The sequence below is a fragment of the Anoplopoma fimbria genome, chromosome 12 (genome assembly GCF_027596085.1).
Source record: "Anoplopoma fimbria isolate UVic2021 breed Golden Eagle Sablefish chromosome 12, Afim_UVic_2022, whole genome shotgun sequence".
Taxonomy (NCBI): Eukaryota; Metazoa; Chordata; class Actinopteri; order Perciformes; family Anoplopomatidae; genus Anoplopoma; species Anoplopoma fimbria.
Window position 1 is genome coordinate 5,431,251 of NC_072460.1, and position 23,316 is coordinate 5,454,566.

At 40.8% G+C, this 23,316-nt stretch overlaps 1 protein-coding gene across 1 annotated transcript in view; it reads right to left on the reverse strand.

Moving 5' to 3' along the window:
- Positions 1-23,316, reverse strand: part of LOC129099537 (collagen alpha-1(XX) chain) — a 33,596-nt gene that overhangs the window by 8,370 nt on the left and 1,910 nt on the right. Inside the window, exons 2-26 of the mRNA XM_054608792.1 lie at positions 22,881-22,995; positions 20,677-20,781; positions 17,761-17,904; positions 14,265-14,426; positions 13,006-13,197; positions 12,183-12,350; positions 11,566-11,685; positions 11,246-11,410; positions 10,843-11,001; positions 9,834-10,006; positions 9,454-9,583; positions 8,013-8,158; positions 7,216-7,345; positions 6,762-6,901; positions 5,409-5,535; positions 5,075-5,214; positions 4,852-4,984; positions 3,272-3,417; positions 3,001-3,130; positions 2,692-2,808; positions 2,160-2,306; positions 1,831-1,887; positions 1,146-1,184; positions 872-1,010; positions 358-500 (exon numbers count right to left, since the gene is read on the reverse strand). Of these exons, the coding sequence (XP_054464767.1) occupies positions 358-500; positions 872-1,010; positions 1,146-1,184; positions 1,831-1,887; positions 2,160-2,306; positions 2,692-2,808; positions 3,001-3,130; positions 3,272-3,417; positions 4,852-4,984; positions 5,075-5,214; positions 5,409-5,535; positions 6,762-6,901; positions 7,216-7,345; positions 8,013-8,158; positions 9,454-9,583; positions 9,834-10,006; positions 10,843-11,001; positions 11,246-11,410; positions 11,566-11,685; positions 12,183-12,350; positions 13,006-13,197; positions 14,265-14,426; positions 17,761-17,904; positions 20,677-20,781; positions 22,881-22,986 (3,358 nt within the window). The 5' untranslated portion in view covers positions 22,987-22,995. The remainder of the gene's footprint in view (positions 1-357; positions 501-871; positions 1,011-1,145; positions 1,185-1,830; positions 1,888-2,159; positions 2,307-2,691; positions 2,809-3,000; positions 3,131-3,271; positions 3,418-4,851; positions 4,985-5,074; positions 5,215-5,408; positions 5,536-6,761; positions 6,902-7,215; positions 7,346-8,012; positions 8,159-9,453; positions 9,584-9,833; positions 10,007-10,842; positions 11,002-11,245; positions 11,411-11,565; positions 11,686-12,182; positions 12,351-13,005; positions 13,198-14,264; positions 14,427-17,760; positions 17,905-20,676; positions 20,782-22,880; positions 22,996-23,316) is intronic.

Genomic DNA, 23,316 nt, shown 5'->3' on the forward strand with positions numbered 1-23,316 from the left:
ATTGTTACATTCCACATAGAAAAGCAGCTAATCCATAAAATTGAGAAGCTGGGAACGTTTGGTTATTTTGCTTAAAAAAAACAAAACGTAAGCAACCAATATCAAAATACAATGTAGATTATTTTTAAATTGATTACTAATCAATTCTTCGTTTAATTGCTTCAGCTCTATATAAAACCATAAACCATTCTCAAACAATAACAAAAAGTCAGGTCTCTGAGAAGAAGTAATGAGAGTTGGTCCAGTTTCTAGAGGCCCTGATGACAAATGAAGATCTTGTGACAGAATATGAGACTAAATGGATCATGAAGTTGCTCGCTAGTTTGGGAGACGGAGGGATGCAGAGATGGAACTCACGGTCGAGCACCACCCCCATCTTGGGCTGGAAGTCGTTGTCAGTGAGCTGCCAGAGGGCGAAGGGCTCTCGGGGAGTATCCTGTAGAACCCGGAAGGCGATGCTGATGGTGTGTTCTGGAGAAAAACCTGCAGGGTGGATGAACCTGGAAGGGGAGAGGGGAATAAAAGGTAAAGGGACCTGCTCCTGATTATTCTTTTAAAGATGCAGTAAACATGTTTGCATTCGCTGGTGGAAGATGTTGAACAAGTTCACGTCAGTAAATTGCACTCATGTGCCGTTTAATATTTGGTCAGCTGATGTGATCTGCAGAGTGATCCTCGTTGGAGGATCATGTGTCAAACAACATCAGCTTAATTTTTTATTATTTCCTGAATAACTTAATAACTGGAGTGACCGAGGTTGTTTCATTTCCTAAATACAATTCCATTGAGAAGCATGTGGGTGTATAAATGCACCCACAAATAATAAAAGAAGCAGAGAGGGAATCAGAAGCAGCAGGAGCGATGATCTCACTTGGTGCTCTGTGTCAGCTGGACGTCTCTGTACAGAGTGTAGGTGGGGAGGGTGTTGAAAACAAAGGACTCGGCCGCCACGCCCTCCACAGACGAGTGAGCTCTCTTAGTCAGCCCGAAGGCTTCCATCATGTCAAATCCTGAGACGATGACAGAAATAAAATGAGGTGAAACTTTTAGGGGACAGTTTTTCATTTTTCTAACACTGATGATTTCAATTGTTCAAAAGTAGCCTTTCAGTTTGACAGTTTTTGTGTGAGGACAGCTTGTCTCACCTTTAACAATGTTGTTTCTGATGGTGACTTCAGGGCAGACTGTAACACAATAGGGCAGCGTTGAATCGTGATGAAAAAGGCAGGTAAACTGCATTTTCAGTCCAGAAAAATGAATTTCCCTCACATCACCAAAACCACTCTCTAAATGTGTTGATGTCCAGGGCTGGGCACTCAGGCCATGAACAGAAAAACAATATTTTGCAATTTCTGTCTGTTTCAAATTTACTTATTATTAGATGATTTACACTGATCATAAGCAGACACTTTGGCCATGCACTGTATTACAAATTAAATGTGTTGAAATAATTTAGATTAAATTTGAAGGCAGCAGATACAGAATTACTTTTTGTTTTATGTGGGAATACCAATAAATAAATGTAATATCAAATCTAAAACACAAATTTTCTTACAGTGTAATTGGTTCAAAACTACACATTTAGCACGATTGGCCAGTGACTCATTACATTTTTCTGTATATGGCCCACAAATTAAGAACATCTGCTACCCCTGGTCTAGAGGATGAACGAAATATTTAAAACAAATTTGTCCTCAGGACTGCTGTGGTCGTCTAAGAACCCTGCTGGGAATTTCTGGACTCAAGAATATATCAAGTCCACAAATAATTAATGTGCTAATCAGACTGATTTCTACGGAGGAATATAACTGCAATATGACCATGATTCACCTTCGTTGTGGATGGGGTACATCCAGGGATGGATGGGAATTCTGACAGGAGCTGTGGCTGTAAAAGGAAATCCAATTATGACATATTTAATAAACAACTCGAATGTTAAGAATTTTGAATATATATATTTGTTCAAGGATCATGTATCAAGGTTTAGTATTAATCTATGACTACAATTACTTCTGAGTAAATTCATCACATTCAGAAGGGAAGCACTCCCATATTTTTTGTTTTCTTTATTAAACTAGGGAATTTATAATAAGCAGGTGTTGGCCTTTGAGGTAAGCCAACTTAAACACATCGTCAGCGTAACTGTGACCGGTCCGGACCTGTTGGGTGGAGAATGGAGACGGCGGCGCCCTCTGCTGAGCCGAGAAGAGAGTGCACGCTGATGCGATACAAAGTCTCTGGTTCCAGATCAGTGAAGCAGTGACTGCTGCTGGACTCATCCACAGTTTCTTCCTTTGCTTGCTTGTCTATACACAATGCACACATAGACAGGTCATCAACACACCAATGAGTTGTTTTTGAGATTTAGATTACTTATAACTATATTGTCGTTGCATAGAGTACAGGTACTGAAACAACAAAATGCAGTTTTGCATCTAACCAGAAGTGCAAAAAGTAGTACACAGTGATGTAGAGATTATATTTAGAATAATATCTAAAATAAAGAGAATGTCCTTTTTTATTCCCTAGCTTTTCCTACAAGGGGATGACTCTAATGCATTTACAGTACAAACTGTACAGGCACAAGCGATGTGTCTCACTTCTGTAGGAGTTTTGTCTCCTCTTTGTCTCTCCTGAATACTCATGTATATGTAACCACACTCAGTATAGGTTTTTAAAATAGATTATGACCTTTGACGGACTGGATGACAATATGATATCCATCAACAGCAGACACGGGCCTCCAAGACACACAGATACTGGAGTGGTCTGACCTGACCACACTCACACTGCTGACCCGCAGACTTGCTGGAGAGAGAAAGAGAGAGAGTAAGACAGATAGGTGAAATGGAGAGCCGATAAACAGAAAGGCGGACACCCTCATTTAACATTTGAGTTTAAGATATTCACCAAAATGGTCCAAAGAATGGTCTGAAACTTTGACTTATGAGTAAAAAAAGAATCGTAGCTGTGTGTATTCTTTCAGTGTGTATGACTCACTGGTTTTGCCCTGAGCAGAACCGCTGCCTCCTTCTCTGTTGCGGTACTCTGCGGTGACCAGGATGCTGTAACGAGTATCTGGCTGCAACGCCTCTAGCAACACCCGCTTTTCACCACCTGGGACCAACACCTGTAGACAACAAACCCATCTTTAGGGTCACGCTTTTAAGTTAAACATATGTGTGTCTTCACAGTGAGAAGCACTATCATTTACTATCCGGCAGGATGAAAGACAAAGAGAAAGAGAATGTGACAATTACAGCCCACTCACAGTGTTGTCCTGGGATTCAGCTGCAGTCAGTGCAGTGTAGGTAACGCGATACTGGAGCACGTGAGCGTTCGGAGGTACCCAGCTGACCACCAGGCTGACGGCTGTCTCCTCGGTGACTGATATGCTGGATGGGCCTCCACCAGACACTACAGGGACAAAATACAAAAAACAAGGAGACTTATGAGCCACCAACAATCCAACACTCACTTTGAAGGAGCTTCAGAGTTCAGTGACTGAAAGTGAAGTTAAGTTGCAACAGCCTACTTTTCATAAAACTGGCCTGTATTGGAGGATGGCTGGAAACAAGTCACTACTCGAGACAAAAACACATCCGAGCATGTCTGGAGAAAAGATGAGAGCTATGCAGCTAAGACGTCCAACATGGTTTTAAGGTCAGATAAGAGACCAAAATAGAGAGCTTTTTTGGCCAAAATTCAAAGGGCTACAGCATGTTTGGTGCAAACATAGAACTGCCTCTGCTTCTCCTCAGCAGGGACTGGGCCTCTTGTTAGAACTGTCTTCAGTCTGCCAAAGAAACTAGGGGCCTGGGAAAAAGTTTACTTTTCAGCAGTACAACGACCTCAAGCACAAGGCCAGCTCAACACAGGAGTGGATAAACAACCAAAACGTGAATGTGCAACAATGGCCAAGTCAAAGTCCAGGTCTGAAAACCATCAAGAATCTGTGGCAGTTTGAAAATTGCAGTCGACGAGCAAAAGTGATAAAGTAACACAGCGAATGACATACCTTATTACTTTTGATACCAAGTAATGAATAAAGTAATATCATTACTTTCTAAATGAGTATGAATTAAAGAAGTAAAAGTCACTGATTGAAAAGATACTTTTAAAAACATATGGGTTTGCAATAAAAATACTAAATGAAAAGATATGTGAAGGTCATCATTTGTAATCCAAACCTATCTGATCACTGTTAGCCACTGTAGCTCTCCACCTTTTCCACTTCTTGCCCTATAACAATGGTCTGACAAGATGGATGTCATGTTTTTTCTGAAGTCAATAACCTTATCTTTGGTTAGAGAACTACAATATTACGAAGCACATTTACTTCAGTACAAATATTAAGTACAATTATGAGGTACTTTACTTTAGTGTTTCCATTTTAATGCTACTTTACACTTCTACTTCACTACATTTCAGAGGGAAAATTTGTACTTTTTACTTCAATACGTGTATCTCACAGCTTAAGTTATTTCAATATTAGGATTTCAAGTTAAAAAATATTATCAAAATAAGGTGCAAGATCGATAAAACGACCAAAAGAGCATGTAAACTTTAGCTCAACTCATTATAAACAAAGTTCCCAATAGTATATGAGAAATTCTACTCAGTTATTCTTTTGAGACTTCAAGTATCTACGGCTTTCCTGTCTTAATTGTAGAACATATACAACACACACAGCAACCCTGTTGGAAAGTCCACAAACCCACCTGGAAATATTAAAAGAAAAATAATTCAAACAAAGTCTTGTTTTTGAGCGTTTTTTCCCCCAAGTTCATATTTAGCGACAGAAATGACTCTCCAGTGCAGCTTTTAGTGCGTGGGTGTGATGTGACTCACAAGTGCTATAGCGTGTGGCCACAGCTTCACTCTGAGCTCCATCTCCATAAAGCGCAGACAAAGAGATCTGGTATTCCTTATCGTCCTCCACCCCCTCCAGGATCGCCCCTACACTCTCACCACTCGCCCTCAGCTAAAACAAAACAGACAGAGGGAGAAAAGACTTGTTTGTTAATCATTATAACACAATATACATTCTGCCCGTCCTTTAATCCATCCCCACCTGTCTCAGGTCTCCTCCACTGAGGGAGATCCACTTGATGAGGTAAGAGACGACATCATCAGCTGCAGCCTCCCAGCGCACGGTGATGTCACTGCCTGAGAAATTAGTCACCCTGAGGTCTGATGGGGAAGGCACCTTCACTAGGAGAGAAGGAGAATGTGTCAGGAGAGGGAAACAAAAGAGAATTTAGCCTGATTGGATATGATTTCATTCACATTTAATTAAAATGTTTCTTCTCACTGCTTAGCTGTTACACAAGTAACATCATCAAATGTTGCCTTAAAGCACTAAAGAAGCGTGCGTGTGTGTGTTTGTGTGTATGTGTGTGTCTTACGTGTGGTGACGTTACTGGTGAGTGCTGCAGACAGGCCCAGTGGGTAGTGAGACTGGATTGAAACCAGGTATCTGGAGAGGGAAGAGAGGTTCTGCACCACCACTGAGCTCAGTCCTGCTACCTCCACCTGGAAAGAGATTTAATATGAATGACTGACTGACTGTGGCTGCAGGGATCTCAAAACATACTGGCTATCGGTCTGACGTCAGACAAACCTCTGGAGGCGACGGAAACATATTTCTGGGGTTCCAATGCGGTCATTTGAAATTAAGGTCAAGACTTCCTCTTTTGTTCGCCTCTCGTTGTTGTTTGAAAGTGATTGTTTGAAAGTGGCCAGTTTACACTCGGTTAACATTTTAAACTTTAGCTAATAAAAAGCTAAACATCGTCAGAAGATAGCTGGTGGGTTCCCAGATTGCATTTCCAAAAAATGTATAAAACGTATTAAAGAATAACTTTGGTCCACTACTACTGGTAGGCAGCTTTGACTTATCTCAAATGGTTGATCAAAGAAAGTAATTAGAAATTCCAAATGCAAGGGATTGGATAGCTCAATCTGCTTGTGGAATGTGACATGTTCAATCCTCAGCCAATGAAGGTTTTCATGCACATTTGCATGTTAATTGATCTCTAGTGGTACTGAACCCACTGAGAGACAAACTCTGCAGCTCTACTTTCTTTTTTCTAGTCTGCACATGGATTGTCTGGAGCGTCAATGTTCTCATTTGCTCTTTGTTTCTCTGTGTCGGTCCCCTTGTTCTCAAAAAGGGCCTCATACAGCTGTAAAAAGCCTCACTCTATTTGACTATTAATGATGAAAATCTAAAACTATGAAAAGTTAAATCTAAAACCGGACACACATTGTAAGTATGTCCTTTTAGTTTTAATAGTAAATTGTCTGCTACTACCACTATTATTATGAGTCACTTTACTATTACTATTCCCTATACCATAACTGCTCTTATTGTTATTAATAGTCTTCATTATTTTCCATCATTATTCAGCTTACTACTCTTAATATAAGAATCATTTATGTCATATACATTGAATGTGTTGTATCTCTGTTATGCTGTTCATTCTGTACACATGATATCTATTGCATTCTGTCCATCCTGGGAGAATTTTTTCCTGTGCCGATGTGAGGGTTCCGGGACAGAGGATGTCGCATGTGTACAGATTGTAAAGCCCTCTGAGGAAAACTTGATTTGTGTTTTGGGCTATACAAAATAAATTGAATTGAATTGCTCAAAAGAATTAAGCGTATATGTCTCTATTTTAAAATAAAGATGCATTCTCAGTTCTGGAGATGGTTTTGGAAACAGAAGGCTTGCAATTTGACACAGGTTGGTTTACCTGCTTGACGTCACTGCCGTGGTTGGTGCTGTAGGTGATTCTGTGGCCAGGGACATCCACAGCTCCGGGCACCCAGCTCACCCTCATCATACTGTGGGTGACCACCGGGAACTGAACGCTCGCTGGCGGTGGGAGATGTACTGGTAGGGTGGGAGGACGGTAGAATAAAAAGAGAAGGAAGAAGAAGATAAATGTGGTGAAAGATAAATGATTATTCAGCGTTATGAAGTAATTGATTTTTTTCATTGCCATTCAGAAGTTACTGTGTGAGAGGTGTTTATAAAAGAGACGGAGGAGGAAGTAGTGAGTAAGAAAGATCTGTAGGAAATGAAGAGAAGGAGAAAAAGTGACTCTCAGGAAAAGGTGGAGTAAGATAAAAGAGATAAAGAGTGAAGGGGACGGAGGAGGGAAAAGTTACTAATAAGGGGTGGGAACATTGTGGGGAATGTCTTACATGTGGTGGCGACAGCAGTGACAGGGTCGCTGGGATCCTCATCATACAGAGCATAAAGAGTGACGGAGTAGTCTGTTGCCGGCAGTAACCCTGCCAGCTCCACCGCCGTCTGGTCTGCACTGAATTTCTCCTGCAGCAACACAGAAACAAAACGCAAATGTCCAGTTCTTACTGTAAATGTACATCACAATGAGTAACGGGAGAGCAGCGCTTACATACAACAGTATCAAAAGAGAAAGAATAAACGGCACATGTTAAACTACATTTTAGATCATGTTGGCTCTTTGTTTGCATCTAAGACATGGACATGATGTAAGGAAAGAGGAACTGAGTTAAATACTTATATACATCATCAATGTATAGTGCAGATAAGATTTCATTTTTAAAAACCTTTCTAAAGTGTAAAGAAGACAACTAGCGATACAAATAATTTTACTTGATTTTCAAGAGAAAATTATTATTATTAGTGATCAATAACGTATCTAGGGCGTTTGATTAATCTCAAAACCTGCACACGTAAAAACCAGGCAGGTGCACAAGCGCACAGAACTGAATCTGCGAGTGGAAAAAAGCATCCTCGCAAGGGAGCATGTCAACACAAACACGGTCCGCCAAGCATTAGGCAGTGAAGAGCAAACCTCCCTGTGCACTCGCATCGGCAACACTCGCTGACTCGTCAAGTTGACCTTGGAGACTTTTGTGCATGTGGAACAGAAATGCTTCCTGTCAAGGATGCTTCCCAGCTTGTGGATGCAATTAAAACTCTGCACAGAGAGAAAGAGTGATCCACTTCTCACCTCCTTGGCGTCATCAGGCTCCCCGTGGTTGAGTGCTGAGTACAGGATCATGTACTGTGTTGCACCGGTAGCTGTGTCCCAACTCACCCTCAGCCTGCTGTAAGAGGAAGGAGTCACCTCCAGGTTGGCGGGCATGGCCAGGGGCACTGAGTGAGGGGTGAGGAGAGTAGAGAGATCTCAGAGGTGGTTTGTGGTACACAAACATGGTTTAAAAAAAAACAGCCTGTGAACTTGTGACAGGCACGTTGAGTACATCTCCGTGATTTACTGATGACTCTTTAGACAACTTGTGTACTCAATATAGTGGAAGTTTAGTCACCAACATGAGCATGATATGTCCCCTTTAATATTTGCCTCTTTTTAGTACCACAGTGATTGAGGGCTTGATGGAGGCAGGGCTTCAGTGTCAAGCCATGCTTCCATTAATATATTGTGCTGAACAACACAAATCTATTTGTAGGCGCAATACAAACTGTCATAAGGACGGAATACAAAAGCCCTGCTGAGTCACAAACGAGCTCTCTCATGAGCATGCTTTCCTTTGCTCACCTCGCCTGATTAGCTGATTATTTCCTCTAAGCCGATATTTTTGATAAATATAGTAAGAACCATGCCAAATGTAAATTGGAAAACACTTCAAAAATAGGATTGACTCACAATACAGCCAACACTGTAGTGAAAAGGGCGATTGAAATAAAAATGTGATGCTGTTTTGTTCAGATACAATTGTAGCAGGTCTCCAATTTAGAATTTGGATCACGCATTAACCTTTCAAGCTAAAATGTAAAAAATAATGATAAACACATATTAGTGAACAGAGCCCGGACTGATGTCAGTTACTTAGCCTGACCAGGACTCAAGAAACACAAAAAGCAAAAAGCATGCAACAGACCAATTGCATCTGTGAAACTGTAACCAACACATTTTAAGAGGGAAACAGTTATTTTGGTATTGTCAAATAATCCCAGACCAAAACTAACAATGTATTCCCCAGCAAATCCCAAGTGAAGCTGCAAATCTTTGAAACAGGTTATGATAAATCCTTTCATTTAGAAAATGGAAAGAGTGCATTTGTTAGGGACTATTTTCAGCTAAAGATTTTGATGGAATAGTGAGTATTTAAAGCAGCAGGACGGTACAGTGGAGACAGTCTATATAATCTACAGCATGTGATTTCATTGTAATGTTATTGATGTGTTTTAATAGTTTTTGGACAACAATGTAGCTTATGACAGTGATCTTTGACCTCTAAATTCTAATCAGTTCATGCTGGTCCAAGTTCCTGAGATATGCGTTCACGACAATGAGCAGGACGGACGGACATGAGATCCTTGACCCTTGACCCTTGACACTGACAAACAAAAACCTGTGACATGTGTGAGCGGTAAACAAACAAATGAATCTCTTGAAACATAATATTTAGCAGTGATGTCAATCTTACATGTAGTGACAGTTCCTCTAAGCGCCAGGCCAATATTGTCTTCATACACAGGGAAGATGGACACGTGGTACAGTGTCTGAGAGGACAGGCCTTCCAGCAGCACAGTGGACTCTGAGCCGGCCAATACCACCTAGTGACAAAGCATCAACAATCAGACCCAAACATGCACAAAACACTTGTATTTTGACATAAGGATATTCTGTAAAAATATGTATTACTTCATGTAACATTTTGGCTACTATGTCCTTTCTCTGGAAATGCAAAAGCTGCTGAAATCTGCCTGTCTTCATGGTAGGGGTCTTACTCTGCTTATATAACTGTGCGTATGTCTCAAACCTGCTGGGTAATAATTCACAAGAGGGAGGAGGTTGCGTTCTGACCTCCTGTGGACTCTGACCCTCGGCGCTGTGGTAGACAACTCTGTGCTGTTGGACTGGCTTCGCGGGATTGGTCCAGTGGAGCTTGACTTCTCTGGAGCCCAGTTCAGAGAAGCGGAGATCAGTGGGACTTGGGTAGGAGAGGGCTGGGTCAGCTGTGGGCCCAGGCTCCATTCCTGGAGACGCAGCAACGAGGAATAAGCACATTCAATCCCAACAAGATATTTATAATTTCCAAAATTTAATGCCTGCCATTTAAAAAAAATGTAAGGCTGTTTCCGAAAACATTCACTCATTCCCTACTCACTATATCGAGGACTATATAGAGAGGTCATAGGCCCGATGAAAAAGCACTTTTGGGCACATTTTCTCTGCACTGCTAATCACGTCACTGCTGTGGCGCAATAAAAACGTGCCGGATCAATGTCAGCTGGTGGACCATCCATGATAAATACTGCCACGCATTCTTGTGTTGAATACTTATGGTAAGCTGTTTTGTTGTGTTGCCGCTTGGTGAAATGCTCTGTTTTAAGATCCTGATGGTAAGCAGTGATGCAGCATATACTGTATGTCTGGGGCTTTTATTGTGAAAGGTAAGAAGGGACGAATAAAGCAGTTAGTGCTGCCATGAAATGGAGGTTATTGTTATATTTTCCTAAGTTAATAAATACAAAGTATTGTTTGTGTTGTGATGTGCACATCACATATATTATTTTTCGCGCTACAACTCATGGATTTGTGACAATCATGCTGCTCCACTCCTCAATCAGCCATTTTTCCTTCAGTGCAATGCATGATGGTATATACTGCTAAGTTAATGACCATCGGTTGCATAATGCTTTTCAAGATGCATTGTTGGAAACTCTGATTCCAGTATATAGGGTATAATAAATCTCACTTTCCATCTGGACAGCACTACAACATACTACATAGCGATTAGTCAGAGATTTTTCGTTTTTTGTGTCTGAAGAGAAGACAGAGAGCTAAATATCTAGACAGATAGATGGGTTACGTTTTGAGATGCCACGGTCCTGTATCCTCCCACACAGGATGTGAACCAGTCGTGCCACCAGTTTGCTGAGCAGAGGGAAGTCGTTGACATTGTAGACGTTCAGATCCACCGGCTCCGACGCCACTTGTCTCAACTCGGCCTCATCGGCATTCTTTACACCTGAATAATACAGAGTTATAAAAATAGTTCAATCCATATTGCAGGAAACACATTTAGCGATTAGAACAAAATGCCTCTGAGAGCCTAACAACATGAACATAGCAGAAACTGCCTAATAACCATTAGGCCACATCAGACTGTGATTACACTACATGGTGCAGAGGAATGCAGGAGATGAATGACAAACTGCTAAAAGTTTTGATTCTCTATGCGACCTCTCTCCTTCTATTATTTCCAGTCTCACCTACAGCGATGATTTCCACGCCGGCACTCTTCAGTCGGTTTGCTGCGGCAATGGCGTCATCCTGAGATTTCCCATCGGTCAACAAGACCAGGAAAAAGGGTGCGCCCGACCTCGCGCCTGCCTCAGCCATCATGTTCTCCTCCATGACATGGAGCAGCGCCTGGCCTGGGACACGGCTGCATGGTTACCCACTGACAGACTTACGGTACATGTACTCTACTGTGTATGTATCGTTAAGCATCATGTGCATATATTCTAGAGACAGATGTTGGGGCTCGAACACGTGACAACTAACAGTGTCCAAGGTGACGTGCGTTTACCTGTAAATGTGTTTCCTCCCTTATATCTGAAATTCCTCACTGCTTCCAGCAGCTGGTCTTTTGTAGTGAAGTTGTTGAGCTGCCACTCTGTGCGGGGGTCTCCGCTGTACTGGGTCAGACCTGGGACAAAAACACACCATTCAACAGGGTTTTATTTTTTTTTTTTTTGTGGGACAGGCCATTAGGAAAGTTTTTGGTTGCTAAAGATCTGTTTAAAACCAAAAGCAGACAGTATCTGTAAAAGCTTTAGAAAGGCTATATCTTGATTATATTAAATCAGTTTCTTAGTGTAGCAAAATGAGCATTTATTAACAAGCAAACAATGCAGATCATTTCTTAGGAAATAAAAAAGCTGAGAACAGAGAACATTGGATCAAGTATTGCTGTAAAAGCTGTGAATGAAGGTGTGTGTCTGAGTGCATGTGAGCAGCCATGTGAGTGTGGTAACCGATAACTCCCCACAGGAGGACCAATCAGCAGAAATTAAATAATTCGTCAATAAATTCACATGTAGCTAAGCAGTTTAAAAGTCATAATAATTGCTGTTGTCTAAAAAAACGTAAACAATCTGCACCCCTGAAACATCCACTTCCATGAACACACACTCTGATCCTCACCGATCTGAACGTGGTCCGGCCCGATGTGGAAGGGTGTCATCAGGCCCTCCAGGAAGTCTCTGACCCGTCTGAAGTTGGTGCGTCCGATGCTCCAGGAGCCGTCCACCAACAACATGATGTCTGCCGCTGCATCGCTGTCACACTCAAATGGTTTCCTTGGAGACGTACCTTCATAAAAAGGAAGCAAATATACTTGATCAGAGGTCCAGAGACTTTAGCCAAAGAGCACTAAAGCTGTTCTGGGGGCTCATGGTGGACAAACGCTTTACTCACGCCTCTCTGTATTTAATAACCCATTGGCATATATGCTAAACACATTCGTACCGGTTTATACCTACTTATATCACTTTATAGTGTTTCTTCCTTTCATTTGTCACCCATCTGTTTATAACAAGGTTAAATCAGGAAACAGATGGCTCTATAGTTACAGGCAGGCAAAAGGTAGGTGTAGGTGTTAAAATGTAGGCGTAAATACCGTGTGTACATGTGTCGACGTGGCGCATACGTGAAAAAGAGTGAGTTTACATGCACGTGAAATGTGTGTGTGTTGCTTTGGCTTATGAGGGAGAGAGGAGTACACATGTGCCCTGCAGCCGAAGGAGACGGCCTGTCATTATCCTTTCCTTTGCATGTCCCTCCCTTGTGTAAACACTGTCATCCCATTTCAAACACTGCTCTTAAGCCTCTTGTTCCTTAACTCTTAAGAAGAGCCAATGATGGCGGTGGCCAGACGTTCTTTAAGATATCCTGCTGAACTTCCTGCTTAGAAGCTAGTTGCCCGAATCGGTTCCATCATGTTTTGGTACTGGGGAGCACAGGTTACCTGTCACCGGTTGGGTAGTGAAGGGTGTCTTTCGGGGTTTCTCCTCGGCTGCTTTGCCCTGTGTTGTCCCCTGCTCCTCCTTATTCTCCACTTTAGAACGATCCCGCTCTTTTTCCTTCTTCCTCTTCCTCTTGGTGGTTTTCTCTTTGGCTTCATCAGGGGGCTGAGAGGGGGTTTCTGTTGCTGGGGGCTCTGGAGGAAAGAGCACATGGGTGGGGTTAGAGTAAAATAAGCAGAGACTGTTTAATGGACCAGTTGAGGCTGTAAGTGTCACATCGTATGCAGTAACATCTATTTATTTGCTTGATGGATAAAACATCAACCACTTCTAAAATCCCCCAGGCCCACCTTCTTTATCCTCCTTGCATCTTGTTCCAGCTTTTGTTTCCTGTGTTACACCCACTGTAGCTGGGCTGTCATTATTGTGTGTGTGTTTTTCTCAAAGCACTTTGCTGTAGGCATGTGTAAATACAATATACTATACTTACAGTACGAGTGTGTACTAGCTTGCTTGTATGTGTGTTTGGTCAACATTTCGCTGCCTTGCACCCTCTCAGGTCAAATAGCGTTATAATGACAGAGGCCGTGGAAGATCCGAGCAGAGAGATCAACCTGTTTTAATGTACTATACCAAACAGACTAAAACAGTGGGAGGGTCACTTTTTGGAACAGCCTATCCTATCATTCAAACAGAAAAATCTTAGTTTAAATTGATTCATTCACATCATCAACTGTAGAGATACATTTTCTTGGGCTCCGGGGCTTCGGTAGTAATGAACAGTGAATATTGAATTAATATATTGTAAACAAGCATTTCTTTTTTTTTTTCAATTCAAACCAAATGTATTTTTATTTTAGAGAGTAGGGTTAAAAAAAAATGTTCATATCGATTCTCATTATCTACCCAAGATTTTCCACATTGTGTGGAATAAAATTTGACACCAAAGAATGGTATACATTTTGTACTACCTTGTCATTTGCAAGCGCCTTAACCTTTTCAAGTGTTAACTGTAAAAACAAATGTTATCTTTATCCACAATTAGCTTTTATCATCATTATCATTATGATTTGATGATGATTTTTATGATTATACTGTTGCTAGCAGATCTGCCTCACCTGTTTCTCCAGGAAATCTTCGTTACATCACAAATATGTCACATTCAAAGATATTTGAAATATACGTTTTTTGACCCAAGTCATCAAACTGAAATAATTGTGTTTGTATTTGGATATAATGTTTTTATCACTAGCAAAACTACCTGTAATAGCAGCAGCAGCGGTGGTGGGGTCCGGATACAGAATCGTCGGCAGGCCCAACAGAGCCTCGTCCAGTTCTCCTGACCCTGACCCGCCTGGCAACGTCTTCTTCTTCTGCTCTCGACTACCGCTGCGGATCGTTTCCTCTTCCCGCAGACCCTCCACTGGAAGAGGGAATCACATATGAGTTATGAATATCAATTCATGTTAAAGTCAATAACATCACTGCACACGAGTGCAGGAAATGTGAGGGTCCAATCTACTAAAAAGAAGCTCCATCAAAATGCCTATGCATGTTTCAAAACCAACTGAAGATATACCAATATACTGCAACTATGAAACACTTTTACCATCCTATAATCACGACATAATACACAGAAAAAAACAATCCCTCTACATCTGGTAGAACTTTAAGCCGAGGTTTACAACACAGGCCAGGACTAGAGCTGAAGCTATGACAAGATTAAACAAACATCACCAATTTCTATAGTTAAAGCTCATTTATTTGATATATAGAGGTTACTTCTCTACATTTATCTGGTAACTTCAGCTACATTTCAGATTCAGATTTATTCTACAAATCATAATTTTGATGTATGATTATTATCATTTATCCATTTCTGGGGGAAAATTCACAAGCTACTGTACCCAACAGTATATGAAGTATTTAAACGCTCACCTTAACCAGCTTTAACATTTAACTGATGCTTCATAATTAATGCATCAATAATAATAATTCCACTGATGTGATGTACAAGATATTTCCAATTGGATCATTATGCATAATGAGTACTTTTACTTTTGGTACTTAAATGTAATATTTTGATGCTAATGTTTATGTACCTTTATTTAAGTAAAATAAATGTATATTTCTTCCACTGCTAGTAATTAATGTTTATAAATTTGTCACAAAGTTACATCACCATCGGTAGAAATATTGTGCCAGCAGCATTTTATCAGATACCTGCCAGTAGGGCTGCAACCAGGCGGCAACCTCCAGTTCTGCCGAGTGAGGCCAATGCGGAAGTTTCTTAAAATTTGCATTCTATCTACTGACCATAAGGGGGCGACTCATCCGGTTGCAAAAAGAAGTCTATGAGAAAATGACTCTACTTCTCTCTTGATTTATTCCCTCAGTAAACATTGTAAACATGAGTTTATGGTCTCAATCTCTAGTTTCAAGTCTTCTTCAATACAGCATGATGTTCATTTAGTAAATGATGCTCCATTTAGAGTCAAATAGATCATAAAGTGGAGTATGCTTTGGGTCGGGCTTACTGTGATTGACAGATGGCTGTCTTTGCCAGAGCCGTATAGGGCGTCCCCACGCCACTCGTCTGCATTCCAAATAGGTAACTTTCGTTAACCGGTTGTAAAAAAAAAAAGTCAACATGGCGACGGCCGTTAATCAAGATGGCGTCAGCCAAATCGCCAGGCTCAAGGCTTCAAAACCGCAGTCCACAAACCAATGGGTGACATCACAATGACTACGTCCACTTCTTCTAAACAGTCTACGGCTGATACTAACGAGCCATTTTCATTATCCATTTATCTGAGGATTATTTTTAAGATACATTTTTTGGTCTCTAAATTGTCAGAAAATTGTAAAAAAAAAAATGATGTCCATCCCAGTTTTTCAAACTTCAAGGTGATGTCTTTAAATGTCTTGTTTTGTCAGTCCAAAACCCAAACATATTCAGTTTGATACGGTATAAAACAGAGAAGCAGGGAGACTCATTGTTATGTAAATACTTACTTCAAAAAACTTATGACCACAGTGAACACAGAATATAAAGTGGTGCCCTTGTATGAATCTTTGTGGAGACAATCTTTTGCAGATATGTCCATTAAATCCAATAATCGATTAGTAGACAAAAATCGTATGAGTGTAAGTCGACTAAGAAGTCCTTCAAGGTCAGCTGTAGACTAATTGTTGCATCTCTACCTGCAAAGAGGACGTATAAATAAATGGGTCATTCTTACTATCATTTCTGTTAGCCCCTGTTCCATTTGAGATCAGCGAGGTAACAGTGAACATTCTAGAGATAAGAAGATAAAGTTGTTTGTGTTGTATGTTAAATTACCCCTCTGGGTTATCTGGTTCACCAGATCCTGTTGCCAAATCCTTGCCTGGAGTTAACATACAAAGTCAACACCAGCAAATTAAGGGTGAAATTTTCAAGGGAGGAGATAAGTACTGGGCCCTGAGGGCGTTGAAGAACATGGGAAATGCGACGCATCAGGAAGGAATTCCCAGACTGCCATCATTCCAGAGAGACAGCCGGTGTTGCACATTTTCCAAGTTAACATGTTTTTCAGACCTGCCTGGACACGCTCGTCTCGACACAGTAACCTACTATCACTTTGCGGACATCCACATAGGAAAGTATCAATCAGAGTACCACAACAAAATGTCAAATGTGAGAGGGGCTCACAGATCAGGGGGGGGATCAACGGACACAGAGCCGTGATGGGATTCATCTTCACTGCCGTAGGAAATAACAGCGTTGGAGACAGAGACGGAGATGTCTGAAACGACCTGAGGGACAATAGGTCTGATGGTAATTCCCACACGTTTTTCTCCTCGGAAATAACTGGTAAACTCTCCTCTCTGCAAGCTGCTAGTCCTATAAACACAGTCACACAGTGTGGGTAGAAAGCCATTGTTGACTGTGTTATTAAACTGGTAAGGTTGCCTTTGTGAGAGCCAGAGGAGCAAGAGTTGGTGGGCAGATTTAGTACCCAGGAACACGCTAAACTCAAGTAAGTATACACAGCAACTTCAAACAAAGCCCACTTTCAGCCTGTAATATAGCTAGAGTAGTATTTATACCCAGTCGCTGTGTGTGTGTGTGTGTGTGTGTGTTTGTACTCGGTCTGATGGGGTGGAGACTTCGGGGGAATCACTGCACACTCCAAGAAAGTGCAAGAATGTCAAAAATGCAACACTTCCTACAATATGGCCTTTGCTGTCTTCCCAAAAGTTATCTCACAGTTACCAACTGAGTCAACAGCATTTCTTTTCTTCTCTGGTCAATGTTTTGAATCACATCATGCCTGTGGATTAGGTCGGTTGTTCAATCCCACAAAGAACTGCAGCTTGTTTTTGTGCATTCCGGTTTATCAGAATGAACATTTTTAAAGATTAAAATAGAAATCTTACACTTTATCATATAAAATGGCCTTAGTTCGCTCATACACGCACACACACAAACAGCCTACCGCATGTCTCTTTATCACTCAACACCTTGTGTGGTCTAGTTCTTTTTCCAATACTTCCTGTCTGTCTATATCTCTGCCTGCTCACTATACAAACCAGCCTCTTACTTTTTACTGCAAAATCTTTCTTGCATATCTTAGGATTTCTTACTTTGATATTATTATTGTTCGAAATATGACGTTGGAAGAATGTTTATGGTCGGAAATAAATGGCAAATCAATAATGGACAGTTGAAAAATCTTCCTAATTTCTTCCATCCTGCTTGCTGTGTTTCTTACTGGTGAATCGTCGTTTTGCGAGAACTTTCTCTGTCGTCCCATTGAGCACGAGGACTTGGAGGGCGTATTCCTGACTGGAGTCCAGTCCTGCCACCGTCGCCCTGCCCCGTGTGGTGGTCAGCATCAGCTCTGGCTGTGGCACCTCTGGAAAAAGACAAGCATTTTGGTTGAGAAATGACATAGGGTTAAGTCTAAAGGCAAAGTCAGGCTTCCTGACATCACCTAAGGTATTGCCGCTGAAGTATTCAGATTAAGCAAGAGGGAGTCTATATTTTAGTTTTCAGTTGAGCTAATTTAACTTTATTGCCATTACTACATAACTCATAATGCAGAAAAGACAAGACAACAATCGTTTGCATAAAAGATAATATACACAGAATATCGTGAATTTAGAAAAAAGTGAAACTGAAGTTACAGCATCTTTAGCTTCTATACTGTGTGGGTATTAAAATCGGTTGGTACTATCTTACCTAAGCACACTTCATGTTTAGTTTTTTCTGTAAGCCTTTTTAATGCAGCAAAAAGTTGGTCAAAACTTAAAGAGTAATTCAAATTCCATTGTTAAATGGTATAGTTTATAAACACAATTGGCCAATTACCAATATCCGACCTTGGTGCATCCCTACTACGTAAAAAATTCTAATTCTTTCATATTTTCTACAGGTTTGCCAGCGATTTCAAGAGGTCGTTTCCCACATTTGCCTTTCCTGTAATCTATGATCATCTCTTTAGTTTCTCCACTATTGAGCTGAAGGCTATCACCGCTGCACCATCTTACAAGATCAGACACCTTCCTCCTAAATGCTGATTCATCTGATTATGTTCCTAACCCAAACACTGTGCTATCGTCAGCAAATTTACTGATTTCAACTGAGTCAAATAAAGCAGTGGAGAGAAGCTGGCTGGTTCCTATATTCATCGATATAAAGATAAAGCATGTTTAACACAAGGACCGCTATAGCCATGACATATCATAAACAATGATGGAATAATTGGAATTACTCCGTCATTGTGTTGTATATGTTTCCCCTCTGCCTCAACTTTTCCAATATACCTATTCTGCACATGCCTGTGTCGACATAATCGTGGACGAACATTTAAAAAACTCAGCTTCATTCTTTCCATTGTAAAAGTAAATATCATTTTTTGTAATAGAATATTTAAAAACACTACCACATTGTTATTAATAAAGCACTGAGCTTCATCCCTCTCCAGTTCACAGTCTACTGGTCTTGGATGTCTGGGTCAGATCCGCTTCACATTACCTCAAGAGTTAAAGTTGCAAAAGTCAGCATGTAAGCAATAAATAAGTGAACAAAAAAGTCTAAATGTTCCAGCATCAGTCTGCAGGTCTAACTGAAGTTAATGGAGTAATATTTCCCACTGTGAGAGACAATAAACCTGCTCCAACAGCCGCTGAAATACTAAATGTTGAAATACATTTTCAAGGATTTTACTTCCTTCCCTCTTTAATCCCATCTACACCACCTTTTCATCCTTTTACTGCCCCGTCCATCCCCCCCTTGCAGACCCTACCCCTCAAGTCTTGTGTTGGACTGAATTCTTCTTCTAAGCCCCCCCCCACTCCGTCTCTCTTTTAGACGTGCCTGGGCTTAGCTGCCCAGTTCGGAATGGGAGCGAAAACAATGTTGAGGAAGAAGTTTGGCAGAAAGAATGGCAGAAAGAATAACAGATGTGGAGGAGGAGGTGAGGAGGGAGGGAGCTGTGTTCTTATCCAAACCATCACCTGTGAACCAAGAGGGCTGACACATTCATGGCAGCCTGGATTACAGTGAGCAGAAACACTCTTTTTCGCCACAGTTATATGCTGTTTCAAACTAGAGAGGAGGGAATCAAAGGACTGATATAAACAAGTTAATTATCAGAATGGGATTGGATTTTTGCCAATCCATTCTATGATATTTTTCTATAAATGGAAAAAGAATAAACAGCTTTAATGACTTACACAACGTATCTCTTCTGTAAAGTAGGGCTAGGTGATATCTGAATATGATAATGTATTGTCCTTCAATGGAATCGTATTGTGGTGAAATTATATATTTTGAGATATGATTAGGCCTTCAAAATTGATAATAACCATAGACTGTATAAGAAGTGGACATAGTCATTGTAACGTCACCCGTTGGTTTGTGGACTGTTATGAAGCCTCGAGTTCGGCGATTTGTCCGTCGCCATCTTTGATTACTGCCATCGCAATGTAGTTGTTTTTTTAACCGCTGAACAGAAATGACCATATTTGGAATGCGGAGGAGTGACGTAGATCACAGTAGGCCCGCCCCAAAGCATACTCTGCTTTATGGTCTATTTGACTCTAAATGGACCATAATTTACTAAATGAACATCATGCTGTATTGAGGAGACTTGACACATACGATTGAGACCATAAACTCATGTTTACAATGTTTACTGAGGGAATAAATCAAGCGAGAAGTAGAGTCATTTTCTCATAGACTTCTATACAATCTAACTTCTTTTTGCAACCAGAGGAGTCGCCCCCTGATGGTCAATAGAGAAAATGCAAGTTTAAAGACACTTCCGCATTGGCTTCACTTGGCAGAACCGGAGGTTGCCGCCTGATAAAGACGAGCACTTATTAACTCGAATTTCTCAGAAAATCTGATGTGAAATATTTTGAGAGAATAACATTATTATTCATTTTAAATTAACTTTTTAATTACTGACAAAGCGTTGTGCATTACGGCTACGCAAGTAGTACTCAAATAGTTAGGGGTTAGGGGTTAGGGGTTGGATAGGGTTGAGATCATTGCTCTATGAGTGCCAGGTTCTTAGTACGCAGTGTCATTGTCATGTCGAAAGAGGAAAGGGCCCTCAACAAACGGTTGTCACAAAGATGGAAGTGACTAACTACCTTCAACACAGCGAGGAAAGTCTCACCTGAGATGGTTTTCACTCGGACCTTGTAGCCCTGGACGGGTCCGTCAGCCTCCTTCCATTTCATCTGCAGTCTGTCCTCAGACAGCACCGTCAGCTTAAGACGACCTTGAAATTCACAGAGACAAAAGGAAAAAAACAAAAGAAAAATCAGGTTTTCATAATGTACGTGTGTGCATGTGGTCTAGTTGAGAATTTGGGTCAAGAGAAAGTGGACAGCATTTCAGTTGCAGGCTTTGCAAAGATCAAAGAAACAAGCTGTGAAGCCTTCTTCATTCCTCTCCAAGACGGCCTTCTCCCCAAATAAAATCTGTCTCTTGTTTCCACTTCATCTACATAATTTCCAGCAGGGGCTTCCCAACAAGCAGTGTCTTTCATGTCTCCATCCATCCATCCCTCTCTCCAGCTGCCCCTTCATCCATCAAAGCATGCCCTGTCCCCCCGTCTGGTATAGAAACAGGAACAGGACGCTGGTTGGGGACTGGAGGATCAAAGGTCATGTCAGAGGAACAGCACAGAGTTACAGTCTGTCAGGGTTTAGTATGTACTATGTGGCAGGGAAATGGATGGAGAGGAAGATGAGGGGAAGGGGAAGGGGGGGGGCGGAAGCAAAGAAGACAGAGGAGCATCGACATGAACAGCATGAATCACAGAACTTTGTCTTCATCGCTTCTGTGGACGTATGACCCTCAGCACTCAACAGATTGTTCTCTGACCACCATGTATGCGTGTTTGTGTATAACTGTGTGTGTGTGTGTATGACTGTGTGTTGGGTCCAGGGGCCTCTGGGGGGCCCTCATCTTCTTGGGGGCCTGGCAGCAGATCAGATAGGGTCTGACAGGGATTTAGAGAGACTGAGGTCAAGGTCTTACAGAGCCACTAACAACAACAACAACCTTTCCACACAGGCGAGCAGATATGCAGACGAGTAGAGTGGCTGTTTTGTACTCACTGGTGAGTAGGACGGGAGCAGCTGGCTGTGGCCATCGTTCTTTAGTTTGGTACTGAAATAATAAGCCCTTTGAGTCTCGCCAAGTGTTTCTTTTACGGAATGTAGCATTAAGTAAGCAGTAAATAAATATAAGAATTGCAAATTTTAATAATCAACTCAAAATTGTTGCAAAGCACTTCACTGTGATGTATGGATATTAGCATTTTAGCTGTTAAGCATATTAACTAAATAGGTGTCATTGATTACATTACAAAAATCCCATCTTCATGATGATGAAAACGTTTCAGTAGCCAAATAGTATAGCCTGTGCATCAGTGATTGTTTCACTATTTGTTAATATCTAAATTACCTCTTTACAGTAGAGCTTAGAACACTCACTGTTTTCTTTGAGGTTTTTCTCAAACGAGGAGCTCAATTCCCTCTCACAAAACTCTCTAAACTGCACAAACTTGTTGATAATTGCTTGTTTGATCCTAAGCATAACTGATCTAAAATTGACATGTGCGGCTGCCAGTTTTGCTTTTTATGTGGGCGATGGTCTTTCACAAAGAAGTTATGAGCAAGTGAAAAGCTAAATTCTACTGCTGTCGTAAATCAGCATACAAAAACAGTGTCAGCAGGGTCAGTATAGTAGTACTGAAACAGCAAGATAATATGAATAGCCCAGCTGCCAACAATGTGTCATCGGAGCAGAGCTGTGCTGTGACAAAGAGGGAATGGTTTGACATGAAGTTAGAGGCCAAAAAATGTCTTTCCAAAGCAAAGCGGTCCATGACTAATGGTACTCAAGAGGATGTGACAGTCACATGGATAATGTATTTTCCTAGCAAATACTGAAAAGTTTTAGTTGCCTTGCTTTTTTTGGCAAACTACATGTCACTCTAGGATGATGAACTACTGTACACAACATAATAAAATAAATAGTAAACATGCATTAACTATTGAGGGGAAAAATACACCATAACAAATGGCGAGGCTTGTATTACACTTCATCAAATGATCGATGTTATGACAGAATCTATGCTAACGATATTGGTTACAGTCATTTATATTTTCTTTTAGGATTTAGGTAGCTAACAAGCTAGCATTGCCAGCATTTCTTAGAGATATTTGCCACCCAAGGCTAGCGTTAACTACAATAACACAACACAGATTTTTTTCGAGACCCCAGCATCATCTTTATTGGTGTATGGGACATACTCTCGTGTTAGTAGTAATCAAATGGTTATACATTTGGTCTTAAGAGGCAGAATACCTTGTGCATGGACCCCTGAGGACAGCAGCAGGAAGACACTGACCAGGAAACACAGCATTAGCCCGAAAGATGATGATGATGACGATGCAAGAAAGTGAGGAGACATGAGTGGAGCCTAGGGACATGAAAAACAATGAACATTTTTACATACTTATTTATTTATTTATTTATTATAAATATAGTAGTTATTTTACCCAGTTGAGTAAAATAATCTGCATTAAATAGCTCAAATATTAAGTAAAAAGAAACAATACTCTCAATAGACATAATCTTAAAAACACTTTTTTGGACTGCTAAAGAGGGAATTAGAATTTGTCAATTTGCAGGATTATTCATGATATTTTGATATATTGAAACCAAATCATTAATAAAATAAATAATCAGCAGATTAAGTGATCATGAAAATAATAAAATTGTCTGGCATTGCGTATTTCTA